Here is a 16368-nt window from a genome sequence, read left to right on the forward strand (position 1 = left end):
AAAACTCATACAACCCAATAGCAGAAAAACAAATAACCTGACTAAAAAATGGGCAGAGGAACCAATAGACATCTTTCCAAAGAAGACATACAAATGGCCAACAGTTCCATGAAAAGAGACTTGCCTCACTAATCATCAGAGAAATGCAAGTCAAAACCACAACGAGATATCACCTCACACCTGTTAGAATGGCTATCAACAAAAAGTCAACGATAGCAAGTGCTGGTGAGGATGGGGAGAAAAGGGAACCCTTACATACTACTGGTGGGAATGTAAATTGGTACAGCTACTATGGAAAACAGTATGGAGGACTACCTTATGATCTCTCCATCCTACTTCTGAGTCCAAAGAAACTAAAATAACCATCCCAAAGAGATATCTGCACTCTCATGTTCATTGCAGCACTATTTACAATAGCCAAGATACAGAAACAACCATCAACAGATGAATGGATAAAGAAGATGGAATATTATTCAACCATGAGAAAAAAATCCTGCCATTTCAACAACATGGATGGACCATGAGGGCTTTATGCTAAGTGAGATAAGTCAGAGACAGAATGACAAATACTGTTTGACTGTAGTTGTATTGGAATCTGCAAAAGGTAAACCCATAGAAACAGAGTAGAATGGTTATGGTGGTTATGAGGGGCTGGGGATTGGAGAAATGAGTAGATATTGGTCAAAGGGTACAAACTTCCAGTTATAAGATGAATAAATTCTGGAGATCTAATATACAGCATGGTATTATAGTTAACTATATTGGTAATATAGTTAACAATATTATATACTCGAAAGTTGCTAAGAGAGTAGATCTTAAATGTTCTCACCACAAAAAAGAAATGATATTTAGGTGATGTGATGGGGGTGCTAGTTAATATAACAAATCAACATGTTGTGTACCTTAAACTTACACAATGTTTTATGTCAATTAGATCTCAACAAAGTTGAAAAAAAAAGTACTTGAAAAAATATAGCAGAAATAAAAAAAAATAATCTCAGAGTGGAAAAGGCTTTCTAGACATACTATAAAAGCCAGAAGGCACAAAAGAAAGCATTGGCCAAAAAACCCCACCAAAAACAAACAAAAAAATCTCTAAAACAAAAATAAAAACAAGTTATAGACTAAGTAAAGAGATAAATGAGGACTGACAGAAAGTATTTGCACTACATATGACAGAACAAAGGTTAATTGCTTTGATATAAGTGAAGCCCCTACAAATCAATTTTAAAGAAACCAACAACCAATCCAATAGAAAAATGAGCAAGGGACATGAACAGTTAGTTTGCAGCAAATGAAGAATATGTGACTTTACACAGGCAAAGACAGTCAAGCTCATTCCTAAGAAGAGAAACTCAAATTAATGCTATTTTTCATCTACCGGATTAGCAAAGCTAAAAAAAAATAATCTGATAAACTGTATTTGTGAGGGTGTGAGGAAACTCAGACATGACAGGGGGTGGGGCATAAATTGATCAAACCTGTATGGAGGATAATATAGCAATAGCTATATTTAAATTGTAAATATCCTTCAGCTTAGTATGAAATTCTATGAATTTCTCAAGCAAGTCAAGGATATACATTGCAGCATTGTTTGTAATGACAAAAGATCAGAAACAACCTAAATGGCCATTCAAGAGCACTTTCCTTGGGTGCAGTTACAGAAGATCTCCCACACACATTACTAAGTGAAAAAAGCAAGATGTCTTGGGGAAGGGGAACAGGAAGTGGGGTCTGGGTGCTGTATTCAGAGAAGAGAGGGAGACACACTTTGCAGTTTATCTCTGCAGCTGATCTCCAAACTTATTTCCCCTTCTTCCTGGGAACATAGCCTGTTTCCTAGACTCCTTTACATGGAGGAATGGCCACATGACGGAATTCTAGCCAATGAAACAGGCTCAACCCAGAAAAACCTCCCTTGTGCCATCCTTAGTGCTTTTTTCTCTTTCAGTTGTCTAGAATGATGCTGAGACCTAGGGCGACTTTGGGAATCAGGTTTTGACCTGAGTCACCTGGAGGGGAACTACTGTGTGAGACTCATGTGGGCAGGGACTTTATTGTGTTTAGCCACCAGAATTTTGTGGCATATCTATTTTGGCAGCTTTGTTAACTATTACAATATCCTTTTGACATCATATTAGCTCTTCAAAACAAAGCAGAACTCTCTCTCTCTGCTGGTCTCCTTCAGACGTTGGATCAACATCTTTGCCTGGTAATTCATACTTGGGGCTTGTTCAACCTCTTTGGCCTCAGCTCCAATGGCTGTAGTCTTAAACAGCTCCCCAGACATATGCCACCTAGATGTGCCCCTTTCCTCTGCTTCTCTGCTGTCAAAACACTTATCTCTGACCAGCTCAGCTCCTCCTGCCAGGTTTCTCCACTCCTTCCTGGACTTTTGCTGATATTTACCTAGTTGCAATGCACACATTTGACCTGGTGTCCATCCGCCTTCCTATCCTATGTCCTCTCATTCCTCCCTGTGTCCGCAGTGCCCAGCTCTGGGATGTCTATGGAATAAAAGTTTGCAAGATCCTTACTTCCAGCCTTGCCCTCCTGTAGTCCATTTTCCAAAGAAGGAGAAACCAGTTAGTTTAAGATGCAAATCAAGCAAGTCATCCTGAGGTAGGAGATAGATGGGCCCCTGGGCCAGACAGCTGGTGTTTGTCAAGTGGAGTGAAACTGAAGCTTTGTCCACTCCAAGGACAAAGCTAGTGGCAGAAGCTGAGCTCTGCTGAAGTAAAGAGATAAGATGACCACTCCTGAGGTCAAGGAAAACTTCCCTGTCTGCACATCTGCAGGAAGGCTCCTTAGGGTTCAAAAAGGGAGGGGGTGCCACCCCATAATAAGTGTGGACATACCCCCACAGGTCTCTGCGGTGGGATCCATTTTAGCAAAAAGATGTGCACGCATGTTGGGGATGTCCTAGGACTGGTCAGGTGTGAAAAAAGAAACAAGATAATTGGCCAAGGGACTTCCCTGGTGGCGCAGTGGTTAAGAATCTGCCTTACAATGCAGGAGACACGGGTTCGAGCCCTGGTCTGGGAAGATCCCACATGCCTCGGAGGAACTAAGCCCGTGAGCCACAACTACTGAGCCTGCATGCCACAACTATTGAAGCCCGCGCGCCTAGAGCCCGTGCTCCACAACAAGAGAAGCCACCGCAATGAGAAGCCCGCGCACCACAACGAAGAGTAGCCCCTGCTCGCTGCAACTAGAGAAAGCCCATGCGCAGCAACGAAGACCCAACCCAACCAAAAATAAATTAATTAAAAAATATATATAATTGGCCAAATGTAAACAAAGACCTGGAAGAACTGTCCCCTATGAGAGATTTAAATCACCTCTTTATTGCGCTCCTCCTCATTAGAGAGGACGCCCATACCCTTTCTCTCTGGGTGTGTATTTCTGCCTAACTTCTGACTTACATAAATAAACTGCTTCTCTGTGTGTTCTCCCATACAGTTGTGCTGTATTTCTAATAATAAACTTTGTACCTGATTTTACAGTTTTTGCCTCTTTGAACCATTCTTGCTTTCAAACGGGGGAAGGAGCCAGGGCCACCTTGCTTCTAGCCTCTAGCCCCTGGTGGTCTAGCAGCTAGGATTTCTGGTTTTCATCTAGGCTACCCAGGTTCAATTCCTGGGCAGGGAACTAAAAATCTCTGCTCAGGACCACTCACTGCTGTCTCTCTGAGATCTATCCTTCCCTTCCAAACCCCTCACCACTGCCTCTAAAATCCTTCCACCTCTGGCCCTGCCCACCTCTCTCACCTCACCTCCCAACCCTCTCCCCTTGTTCACTGGCCTCCAGTTTTTCCCTTTCTGCAACACAAGTCAGGTGTCCCATCTCAAGGCCTTGCCCTTGCTGTTCCTCCCCCTGCAATGCTTCCCGTAGTCACAGGACCGTAACAATTCAGGTCTCACGTGTCAATTCCTGACCAAGGTATTTAAAAGCAGTGCCCTCCGCCCCAACTACCTCTTCACCCTATTCATTTCCTTCACATCCCTTATCACAATCTGAAATTACCTCGTGTTTGGTTTAAGGTTGGCCTCTCCCACTAGAGTGTAAGCCCCCTGAAGTCAGGGCCAGGGTCGCTTCGGTTCTTGCCTGTACACATTAAGGGTTCAGGCACACAGTAGGGGTTCAGCCAACGTGCGGTGAACTCGCCAGATCCTGACATTCTACACCCGCGGCGCGCCACGCGTGGTGCAGCGCCGGGCCCGCAGGAGGATCAACCTCTATCACCACCCGCCCCCTCCGCGGGCGCGCGCGTATTGCGGCGAGCGGCCGAGCGGCAGCTTCGCCTGGGGCGTGGGGAAGGCGCGCGTACGCCCCCGGGCCTCGCCCCACGCCTGCCCATTGGCGGCCGCGCCGGGGGCAGGGAGAGGTGGCGCACGCAGCTGCCCGCTCGGCCGTCCTTCCAATTCAAGCCGCCAGGGCTCCGCTCGGCACTCCAGCTCGATCCTCGGTATGTTGCGCGCAGTTGTGCTCGCCGCCGCCCGGCCCTGCCAGGGCCGCCGGCTGCTGTCGGCCGCCGCCACCCCGGCCGTGCCGGCCCCCAACCAGCAGCCCGAGGTCTTCTACAACAAGGTGAGGCCGCCCCAGCGCTTTGTTCTCTGGGGACGGAGGCCGCCGGGTGGGGAGGGACTGGATCTCTTCGGGCCTCAGTTTATCCAGCTGGGACTCGAGGGGTTTGCTGCAGCTGCTGTTTCCGCACCCCTTCCCTTCCCTGCCTGCGAGCAGTTTGGCCCCTTCGCCGCCCCTGACACCTCGGTTCCATTACCCAGCTGTGACTTTGGCCACTTATTTGTCTTGTCTGGCCGCTGCCCGTTTTCCGGGTTCCATGCCCCGCCCCCTCCCCCACCCCCAGTCGTCCTCGGCTTTCGGGCCTTAGTTGTCCTGTGTCTGCACAGAATCTTCACGACATCACCCACCCAGAGGACATGTCCATTTACGACCCTCTTTGCAGGAACAGTTTTGTCTTTTCGTAGTCTTTTATCCCTTGACTCATGCTCTCCTCCAAGAACGTCCAAAAGGAAAAACAAAAAGGAGTACTTTTCAGCTAAGGTTCACCAGTTCGCCAAGGGGGAGGCCAAGGCCACGCCCCGGCCGCTCGGCCTCCTGGCACTTCCACTGCTGGGAACTGGGAAAGGGTGGAGACCTTCGCTACAACAGCGCAATCCCCAAATGGTGTCTGTGCCTTCCAGGGATCTTTCTTTGGTCAAAGAAAGGAGGAACTTTCCAGGATAACATTGACTCCCAGTAGCTGATTTCTTGCTCAACCAGGACTTGGGAATATTTTCTCTTTTGATCTTTGAGTTTGGGTAAAGTGCTGAAAGTCACAGAGAAGGGAATTGGTTATGAGAGTCCATTTTGTTTGTGCAAGAAGTGTAGTTGCTGCCCTTCTCTGAGCTTCAACTTCTATAAAGTGGGAAGGGGTTAGAGGGTGAGCACAGGGGTTCATACACCACGTGGGCACTTAACAGGAGTAACAGCTCATATTCTCTGTGCACCTCCTTTGCACCTGTCACCAGTCTAACCATTTACCTGTTGTGCCGTTTAATCCTTAAACAGCCTGGTGAGGTAGGTACTGTGATTATCTCCATTTTACAGATGAAGAGACTGAGTTACAAAGAGGTTTAGTGAGTTACCCAAAGACTCAAGTCAGCGGCAGAGTTGGGGTTCACATCTAGGCTCCCAAGAGTAAGCCGATAACCAGAATCTTCCATGGTACTATTGTTGCAACTCTGGGTGGGAATAAAGGGGTCACTGCTGACTTAGGATGCTGTAGAGACGGCCCCTGGCTGGCTGCTTTCAACAGGGGACCTGCTTGTCTGGTCAGGAGCTCGGCTGCAAATCTGCACAGAGACAGTGGGTAAAGGCACATCTGTGTGATTTAAAGGGTGTTACAAGTGGTCATTTGCAAGGGAATAAAAACAAAAGATAAAATAAGATGCCCTTTGCATAACACAAGCCAAAAAGGCAGCGGCTGCTGCTCCTTAGGCTGCTTAAGGAGGAGTTCATGCTTGAAAGACTTGAACATCAAGCAGAAATATCCTCAAGGGAAAGGCAGCAGCATCACAAGCCTTTGTGGCCACAGGATCTAATTAAGATCATCCTCCTTTGTGCTCATGTGGAGGTGAGGAAACAGGGTCCAAACGTGCACACAGCCCTGGTAGATAGCACGAGTCCTGTTCTCTAGATTTAGTTCATAAGGTAAGTTGGAGCAGAGTGAAATCTTCCTGCAGCTGCTTTTCTTTATCAGATTTTTTTGAGATCATAGAAATAACCCTTGGACTTACCTGGTGGTCCAGTGGTTAAGACTCCACGCTTCCACTGCAGGGGGCTCCTGGTTCGATCTAAGATCCCACAGGCCATGCAGTGCAAGAGAAAAAAAAAAAATGAATGCTATTTAAAAAAAAAAGGAACCCTTGCTCACTGTGTACAAATGCAGAAGTAAAACTTCCCGAATACCCTGTTGCACTCCCTTCGAGAGCACTGGTAACTGGTAGGTCTGTGATCTTGCAGACTTTTTCTTTGCATCCGTGTGTGTGTGAGAGCATGGGCAAGTGAGCATGCACCAGGTTTTTTTGTTTTTACTTAAATGAGATCCTGGCACTTACTGTTCTGAAGCTGTCTCATTGAACAATGTATCTGGATTGTCTTCCTAAACCAGTACATTCAGATCTTATTTATTCTTCCCAGGAGTTGCAAAGCAATACACATGAGCAATCCACACTCTGCTGGAACAGGCCCCTTTTAAAGCTTCTTGGGCCATTTTCAGTGTTGAGTTGTTGCAATCCCTGATGGCAAGAATGCCAAGGTCTAATCCTAACATTTTGAGTCTCTTACCAGGGGCTCTAGGTACAAACTAGATCATATGCCTGGACATTTCCCTGGGGATTATTGATTCCTTGATGTTCAGTGAACTGTTCTGGAGTCTGGAGTTTCCCCAGAAGGAGCTGTTCCAGGCTTTGAAGTTGCTTCTGTAGGCGCTGGATTTTCTCACCCAAGGGTATTTGGGGGAATGTTGCATTTCAAGCTTTTTGGGTCTCTCCTTGAAGAGGGGGTGGCACAGGCAATAGGTCTTTCCCTTCCCACCTCTATTTCATAACCAGAAGAGTCTATAGAGTGGGGTGGTTTGGTCAACCTTCCTGGGGTCCTCTTGCCTCTACTTGTCCTGGGTGGAGCTACAGGGTTGGGGGAACTTCTTTGTTGGGTTAGGGAGATTACAGGACAAGTTCCTCACCCACTCACCAGCAGGGACCTGTATGGGGAGCTGATGATGGCCAGGCTTCATGAAGATCAACATTTCTCATCCTTGGTGGGCTTCAGGGACACAGCTCTGTCAAGGAAACTGATTTTCATTTTTCATTCCTTTTTTCTTCCCTGACTTGGAGAGTAATTAAGATCTGGAAAGACAACTCAAAGGAAAACTCAAGGGAGTGTGGTTTCAGCAGAGTAATTCCTCTGGATGAGGTGTGACTAATACTTTTCATCTTCAACATCACCAGTTCATGTTGGTTGATAATAATAATGAAGATGAGAAAAATCACTGGACACTATTTCACTCTCTGGACTCAGGCTGCCTGTCACTCAGTAACATCAATCCGGGCAGGTTCACTCATTCAAAAGACACCTCAGCACCCCCAATTCCAACCAACAAAACAGGCAAGAATCCCTGATCATGGGAAGCTTGCATCCTGGAAGACAAGCGAAATGCATAGTATGGAGCAAGCTGATCGATCGGTGCTATGGAGAAAAATAAGGCAAGGAAGGAGGGATATGGAGGGTGGTACAGTTACTTAACTCTGTACCTTAGCTGCTACATCTGTAAAATGGGGTAAAAATCCCATCTACATCATATGGTTGCTGTCAGGATAAAAGGGAGGCATCCTTGCACAGTCCTTAGCAAGTGCCTGGCTCATGGCTTCTTGCACCTCCGTATTTACTGCAGCCTTAAATAGGAGATAACAGTAATGCTGTTGAGCTTACAATATATTGGTGATATAACTCCATTTTATGCGGGCACTGTTGTTAGTTGTAATTTGTTTCCTGGAGGGCTGCGCTAGGTTGCGGTAAAGTTGAATGGGAATTTGGGGTGAATTAAATTTGTGTCTTGGGAATTCCCTGGCAGTCCAGTGGTTAGTTCTCTGCGCTTTCACTGCGAGGGTTCAATCCCTGGTCGGGGAACTAAGATCCTGCAAGCTGCGCCTTGTGGCCAGGAACAAAAAAAAAAAATTGTGTCTCTATTCTTAACCTCTTGACCACAACATTCAGGAACTAAAGAGAAAACTGACAAAAAGAGGATTAAAAAAGGATCTCCTTATATAGAATTTTCTGATTCCAATAGTAATACATCCTCAGTACAAAAAGTCAAGCATTACAGAAGTATGTGAGGTGGAAACTCACTGGACATGTACATAGGCACATATAGATGTTCATTGATGCATATTAGCAAAAACCAAGAAATAAGCCAGCCTGCCTTCCATGGGGAAATAGATGAACAACATATGTTACAGCTATAGGAAAGAATAATTCTGTGCACGCAGTAGTTAAAGGAATTAGCTGGAGCTGTATGAATAATGGATCTCAAAAACAATGTTTCAAGAGGGGAAAATGTCTAGCACTCTGAGTGATGTGAAACTAATTAAAATTATCAAAACAGACTTTCTATCAAATGTGGATAAACATAGCTCCATATAAATGGCTGAAAATGTCCTGGAAGGAAAACACTCCTTGGCGTGAGGGCAGGGCTGCATAGGGAATCTGCTTGTGGGCAGTGATTCAAGGGGACTTTAAATGTTTTATTTCTTTAAAAATAAGTGACCTATAAGCTAATATAAAAACGAAAAAGAAAAGAAAAACAGTCCTCTGATATCCCACCCCTGCAGATAATCACTGCTAACAGGTGGTATATACAGAATAGGAGTTTGATTTATCTTGTTTTCCTTGAGAGATTCTTACGGAATGAGCCAAAACCTGTGTTGGGCTAAGCAGTGGTTTGGAATGGCTGTGTGCTGAATGAGTCAAGTGACATATCTCCACACTGATCACGTTGCTTTTATTGCTTGTTTAGGAGTTTTAAGATCCTTTGTAGAAATAATAGAAAGTCCAGGAATGTGAGACCAAAGGCCCTGGGGGATGAGGAAAGAATGTTCAGGGAGACATTCTGGGGGAGGTGGCTGCCCTTGGCCTTAATCCCAAACTAATCCCGAGGTACCTAAATGATTGGATAAGTGTGAATGTGGGTGGCATTCCATGTTTATCCTGAACTTCTCTCCTTATGATCTGTTTTCTCTTAGACATAAATTACGCAACTGCCACTGAAAAAGCAGTTGCCAGCAGGATTCACCCCAGGATAGAAAGCCACAGCATTTCCTCACTCCTTCTTAGGGAAAATAACATATTCCAGGGGTGTAGATTTCCTAGGTAACAGATCCCTAATTCTTTCATGCATCAAAGCTTGAAAATAAAGTCTTTCTAGAATGGGTCCTGCGTCTGTAAATTGGAGCTGCTGAATGGCATTTAACCTTTTTTGGCGACCTTGGGCAGATTATGACTGTCCATTGCCATGGGGTGGAGGTGGCACTAGATTATCACTCTGTCCTCGCTTTGGTTAAGACTCCTCTCCAGGGTCCTGCAGTCCTGCTCCCAGCTCTACTGTCCCTGCCCCAGCTTCTCACTCCTCCCCACAAGTTTCTGTTTGCAGTTCCTAATCTGCAGGGGCCTGGAATAGAAGATATCCGAGGAAGCCACGGATCATGTTATCCTCCAACTCAGTAATTCTAAATATAGAATGCAAAGATGCATGTCTAAGGATGTTTGCTGCAGCAGCACTGTCAGGAATACAGGCAGACCTCATTTTATTGTGCTGTGCATTATTGCACTTCGTAGATACTGCGTTTTTTACAAATTGAAGGTTTGTGGCAACCCTGCATCGGGCAAGTCTATTGGCGCCATTTTCCGAACAGCATTTGCTCACTTCCTGTCTCTCTGTCACATTTTAGTAATTCTCACCATATTTCAAATCCTCCACCAGCAAAAGGATTACGACTTGCTGAAGGCTTGGAGGATGATTGGCACTTTTTAGCAATAAAGTTTTTTTTTAAAATTTTATTTATTTATTTATCTATTTTTGGCTGCATTGGGTCTTTGTTGCTGTGCGCGGGCTTTCTCTAGTTAACAGCGAGTGGGGGCTACTCTGTTGCGGTGCGCGGGCTTCTCATTGCGGGGGCTTCTCTTGTTGTGGAGCACAGGCTCTAGGCGCGTGGGCTTCAGTAGTTGTAGCACGTAGGCTCAGTAGTTGTGGCTCGCAAGCTCTAGGCGCAGGCTCAGTAGTTGGGGCGCACGGGCTTAGTTGCTCCGCGGCATGTGGGTTCTTCCCGGACCAGGGCTTGAACCCATGTCCCCTGCATTCGCAGGCGGATTCTTAACCACTCTGCCACCAGGGAAGCCCCAGCAATGAAGTATTTTTAAATTAAGGTATGCACATCGTTTTTTTTTTTTTTTGGAACTTTCTGGCATTTTTTTCCAAATTTTTTTTTTTAATATTTATCTATTTATTTATTTATGGCTGTGTTGGGTCTTCATTAGTCAATTTATTAATTTATTTTTGGCTGTGTTGGGTCTTCGTTTCTGTGCGAGGGCTTTCTCTAGTTGCGGCGAGTGGGGGCCACTCTTCATCGCGGTGCGCGGGCCTCTCTCTGTCGTGGCCTCTCTTTTTGCGGAGCACAGGCTCCAGACGCGCAGGCTCAGTAGTTGTGGCTCACGGACCCAGTTGCTCCGCGGCATGTGGGATCTTCCCAGACCAGGGCTCGAACCCGTGTCCCCTGCATTGCCAGGCAGATTCTCAACCACTGCGCCACATCGATTTTTATAGATATCATGCTATTGCACCCTTAATAGACTGTGGTATAATGTAAACATAACTTTCATATGCACTGGGAAACCAAAAGATTCATGTGACTCCCTTTATTGCAATACTTTATTGCGACGGTTTGGACTGAACCCAAAATATCTCTGAGGTCTGCTTGCAGTGAAAACTTTTCCTAAAAGTGCATTTGTAGGACATGATTAAATAAATTGCGGTCCGTTAGTTTTGAAGATTGCTATGTTGCTTAAAATAATGAGGTAGATATGCCTGTGGAATAACGTCCAAGATAAACTTACTCATAAAAGCAAGTTACAGAATAAAAGTCCATGATTGGACTTCCCTGGTGGCACAGTGGTTAAGAATCCACCTGCCAGTGCAGGGGACACAGGTTCAATCCCTGGTCTGGGAAGATCCCACATGCGCGGAGCAACTAAGCCCACGTTCCACAACTACTGAGCCCGCGTGCTGCAACTACTGAAGACTGAGCGCCTAGAGCCTGTGCTCTGCAACAAGAGAAGCCACCCCAATGAGAAGCCCGCGCACCGCAATGGAGAGTAGCCCTCGCTCACCGCAACTAGAGAAAGCCTGTGTGCAGCAATGAAGACCCTACACAGGCAAAAATAAATGAAACAAAATAAATAAATTTATTTAAAAAAAAAAAGTCCATGATCCCCACTGAGAATGGACACTCCCCACATCTGTCCCATTCCCTCCAGGACCCCAGCACCAGTGCAGGTCCTGGCACACAGCAGGTGCGGAACCCAGAGCCCCCTCTGCTCTCCCCCACCCTCACTCTGCAGCCACGGGGCCCTTTTGGTTCCTCGTGTCCCCAAGCCCCTGCCTCAGGCACCCGCTCTGGTCCTCACTGTTGCCTGTTTGTTTCTGCTTCTCTTTTCATTTGCTTGTTGATCATGTCTCTCCTCCCGGGACTTTGGTTCAACGAGCCAGGACTTGGCTGTTTCACTCAGTGCCCAGCATGGCAATGGCACTTGGTTAACACTTAACCACTGCATGGATGAGTGAATCCAACTTTTATAAAATGCAGTGAGATGTATTTATTAAAATGTAGAGAAAATAGAGCATTTTGATGGAAAAGCTCTATGAGTTTTGCCAGCAGTCCAGATTCAAAGTGTCAACTTCTGATGCCATGAGGCTGTCTGTTTCTCTGCTTCTAGAAACTAATGGGGAAGTGTGAGCCCGGTAGGACCCCCTCCCAGGGTGAGTGAGTTAACATGTTATGTAAGTTAGGCGTTGGGTTTCTGGCCGAGAGGTTATGAAGCATTCGGCCTAGAGTCCACTCTTGTGTTTATTCAAGATAAGTCACTATGAAACTCTCCTCACTTGAAGCAGAACTTTGGCAGAGGCTCAGTATGAGAACGGTTCTCACCCTAGCTCCCCCTCCCCAAGGAGGGCACCACTAAAGTCTGGCTCTAGGAGAAAGGAAGTGGGAACTCTAAACAGAAGGAAGATTCCAGGTTCCTGCAAACCCCAGCTTATCCTATTAGTTAGAAGGGAGGATGGACTGTTGAAAATTCAACAGTGGAGAGTGACTCAACAAATCCAGGGCATTGAGAGGCAGACAGGGGCCAGGGAGTGGTCCTTCCAGAGTCCTAGACTAAGATCAGGGGACCGTGTGGGCCCCGCCCAGGGAGGAAGGGGTGAGGACCTGGGGAGTTTAACCAGACTGGCCCACTCTCCGCTTCATACTTCCTGATCTTTGCAAAATAACAACGAAAACTTTTTCAGGATAAACTAATTTAGTATGCTGCTGTGCAGGTATCTGGAGTAATGTACTGACTGTGGTGGTGAGACACACTGTGTGTGGGGGTCCTGGCTTAGGAGCTTACACCCCTCGTTGAATTTAGTCCTCACATTTAAGCCCCCGGATGTGTCATCCCCAGAAACTGATGAAGCATCTGGAAATGAAGGGATTGGCCCCAAGGTCACAGCTTGTGAGGGGTAGAGCCAAGATTCGAACACATGTCTGTCTGGCTTAGAGGCTGGTGCTTTTTATAGCACCCATAATAAAAACTCAAAATCAAACCTGCAGCAGGGCAGTTAAGTAAACCATAAAGATAGAGATTAGGAAACAAGAGTTCTGACCTCCTCGAAGGCAGACATGGGCTCTGACTGGAGTCTGGAGTTGGGGGGAAGAACTGGGCAAAGAGCACAGGCCTTGGAGTTCTGAAGACCTGGGTTCAAATTCAGGCTCTGCTCTCACTGCTGTGTGACCTTGAGCAGGTGGCTTGACCTCTCTGTGCCTCAATGTCCCCCAACTGTAGAGAGGATGCAGCTCACCTAGGTTTGCTATGAGGTTTAAATGGGAATGATCCAGTAATGGAAAGCTTGTGGTACAGGGGCTGCTGCATAATGAGTAGTCAGGAACAGTCAATAGCCATTTCCATGACATGCAGGTGATGGGTAGAACATTCACATGGTACCAGGTGCTGACATCTTGGTCAGCAGAAGGGAACATTACAAGGCCAGCCAGGCTCACCCCCACCCACTGCGGCCTGCCTCTCTCTGTAGCTGACTTCCTCCTTAAAGTGCTTCAGTGAATCGGTGGGTGTGAGGCTGTGAAACCTGAGCCTGCACTCAGGGTGGCAATGGGAACAGATGTTTGGAGTGGTCACAGGCTGTGTGCCAGGCTCTCCTCCTTCCTCCACTGGTTTTATCTCTGCTCCTCCCCATGGGCTTCACTCTCCTCCAAGTTCACCAGGAGGCGAGGCCGATTCTCAGAGAGGGGGGAGCACGTGGGGGGTGTGTGGCCCAGTCCAGCTTGAACTCGGGTCCACCTGGTTTCCAGCCTGAACTCTTTCTGCTACACCTGTTCCCTTCACTGGAAACTATCTGTTGCCTGCTTCCCAGCTCTCTTGCAGGAAGAAACAGAGGTGTCTTTTCCCTTCAAATTGATGATCAGCCACCTAATGTGAACCCACACACATTTCCAAAGAACCTGGCTGAGTGACTGCAGACAACTTCCCAGGTCCTAAGCCGGGGCCAGGCCATGTTGGGATGCTGGGGCCCAGGAGAGCCCTTGGGGAAGGAAGGCAGAGTGGCCTTGGATGGGTGTCCTTGCCTTCACCCCACCTGTGACCTTTGCCCCAGCCTTGGTTAAAGTGACTGAAGTGACCTCAGCCCCCTTCTGGAAAGACCAGTTTCCCCAGCCTCAGGGGACCGCTTGCTGGGTGATTTCTGCTCTGTGCTCCCCTGAGGGTTTCACAGGACCTGCCCTCCTCTCTGACCCCATCTCCTAGCACTTCCTTCCTGGTTCACCAGTAACTCTGGCCGCCTTTGTTTTTTCTCAAACACACCAGATTTATTCCTGCCCCAGGGCCTTTGCACTTGCTGTTCCTGCTGCCTGGATTGCTCATCCTCCCATTCTTCCCATGGCTGGCTCCTTTTCATCAGTCAGGGCTCAAGTCAAATGTCTGCTCTTCAGAGAAACCCTCCCTGACCATCCCAGCTAGAGTTCTCTATCTTCCTCCACTTTAGTACTCTCTATGGATCCTGTTCTTCTCCTTTGCACTTATGACTGCAGTCTGAGATTGCCTTGTATATTTGATTGCTTCTTTATTTTCTGTGCCTACCAGAACGCCAGCTCCATGAGAGAAAAGTTCCTCACTGAGTTTGGTTCCCACTGTGTCCTCAGCCCTAGAACCGTGCCTGGCCCATTGCAGGTGTTCACAAAATATTTACTGAATGGATGAAAGAATAATCTAACTTGGTTCTCATAACAACCCTACTACAGTAGTGTGGTAGAGGAACAGTGGTTGCTAATTCTTTGTTGCTCCTCCCAGGCAGAGGTGGAGGCTCTCCTCCCTCCCTGTGAATCTGGACTGGGCCTGTGACTCATCCTGACCAATGGAATTTGGTGGCAGAAATAAGGCCATGTGACTTCTGAAGCTAAATCTTAAGAAGCCTTTCAGCTTCTGCCTGGTGTCTTAGAACACTCTCTAGGGAAGCCAGCTGTCATGTGAGAGGTCTGACTAGCCTGAGTCTGCCATGCAGTCAGGAAGCTCAAGCAACCATGTGGTGCCAGACATATGAGTGAAGAAAGTAACTTGCACCTGCAGCCCCAGGTGCCCTCGCTCTGCAACCACGTGACCAAGCCCTGCCCAGCTGAGCCTAATCAATGGACACAACTGTGAGAGATAATAATAAATCATTTTAAGCTACCAAATGTTGAGGTGATGTTACACAGCAGTAGATACAGATTACTGATAAGAAAGGAACATAGTCTCCATTTTTCAGGTCAAAGAAACCAGGGCATTGAAAGGTCAAATGACTTACCCGCAGTACTTGGCAGAGTGGGTGCTCCAGCTTGGATTGTCTCCAAGGCCTGTGCTTTTAACTTCTAGGCCACATCCCTCTGAAGCTAATTCCTATTTGTTCTTCCTGATTTTTTTTTTTTTTTTAAACATGGCTGGTGGTCAGTATCAGGTTGAGAGCTGGTCCTGAGGACTTTCTTCCTTCTCATTGTAGATCTTCATAAACAATGAGTGGCATGATTCTGTCAGCAAGAGAACTTTCCCCACCATCAATCCATCCACTGGGGATGTCATCTGTCATGTAGCTGAAGGGGACAAGGTGAGATATGGTAACTTAACCTCAGGGCAGGGCTGAGTGGGTTGGGGGTGCACAAGGATGGTTTCATTCTCTAACATGTTTTTTTATGGTTGAAACTTTGTGTGTATTACTTTCATAACTAAAAATGCCAGTTAAACTTTTTGAGTTAAGTGAAACCACAGAAACTCTTCCTTGCAGGTAAAAGTGCTAGATTGTACCCGGGTGCAAGAATTCATACAGTTGTGCAAAGAAGATGTGGCACATAAATACAGTGGAATATTACTCCGCCATAAAAAGAAACGAAATTGAGTTATCTGTAGTGAGGTGGATGGACCTAGAGTCTGTCATACAGAGTAAAGTGAGAGAAAAACAAATACCATATGCTAATGCATATATATGGAATCTAAAAAAAAAAAAAAAGGTACTGATGAACCTAGTGGCAGGGCAGGAATAAAGACGTAGACAGACGTAGAGAATGGACTTGAGGACACAGCGGGTGAGGGGCGAAGTGAGAGTAGCATCGACATATATACATGACCAAATGTAAAATAGATAGCTAGTGGAAAGCAGCAGCATAGCACAGGGAGATCAGCTCTGTGCTTTGGGACAACCTAGAGGGGTGGGATAGGGAGGGTGGGAGGGAGGCTTGAGAGGGAGGGGATATAGGGATGTATGTGTGCATGTGGCTGATTCACTTTGTTGCGCCACGGAGGCTAGCACGGTATTGTGAAGCAGTTATACACCAATAAAGATCTAGTAAAAATAAAATATAAAAAAATTCATACAGTTGCAGAATTGTAGACTTGGAATTTAATTTGAGAACATCTAATCCAATCTCTCCATTTCAGACCTGGAAGTTGAAGGTCAGAGAAGGGAAGTACACAGCTAGATGGAAATCTTCTTCAGCAGAATTCAGGTCTCCT

At 46.6% G+C, this 16368-nt stretch overlaps 1 protein-coding gene across 1 annotated transcript in view; it reads left to right on the forward strand.

Moving 5' to 3' along the window:
- Positions 1-4266: 4266 nt before the first annotated feature.
- ALDH2 (aldehyde dehydrogenase 2 family member) overlaps positions 4267-16368 on the forward strand; it is a 29724-nt gene continuing 17622 nt past the window's right edge. Inside the window, exons 1-2 of the mRNA XM_061169110.1 lie at positions 4267-4590; positions 15362-15466. Coding sequence (XP_061025093.1) covers positions 4471-4590; positions 15362-15466 — 225 coding nt within the window. The 5' untranslated portion in view covers positions 4267-4470. The remainder of the gene's footprint in view (positions 4591-15361; positions 15467-16368) is intronic.

Source organism: Eubalaena glacialis, chromosome 15 (assembly GCF_028564815.1).
Source record: "Eubalaena glacialis isolate mEubGla1 chromosome 15, mEubGla1.1.hap2.+ XY, whole genome shotgun sequence".
Lineage (NCBI taxonomy): Eukaryota > Metazoa > Chordata > Mammalia > Artiodactyla > Balaenidae > Eubalaena > Eubalaena glacialis.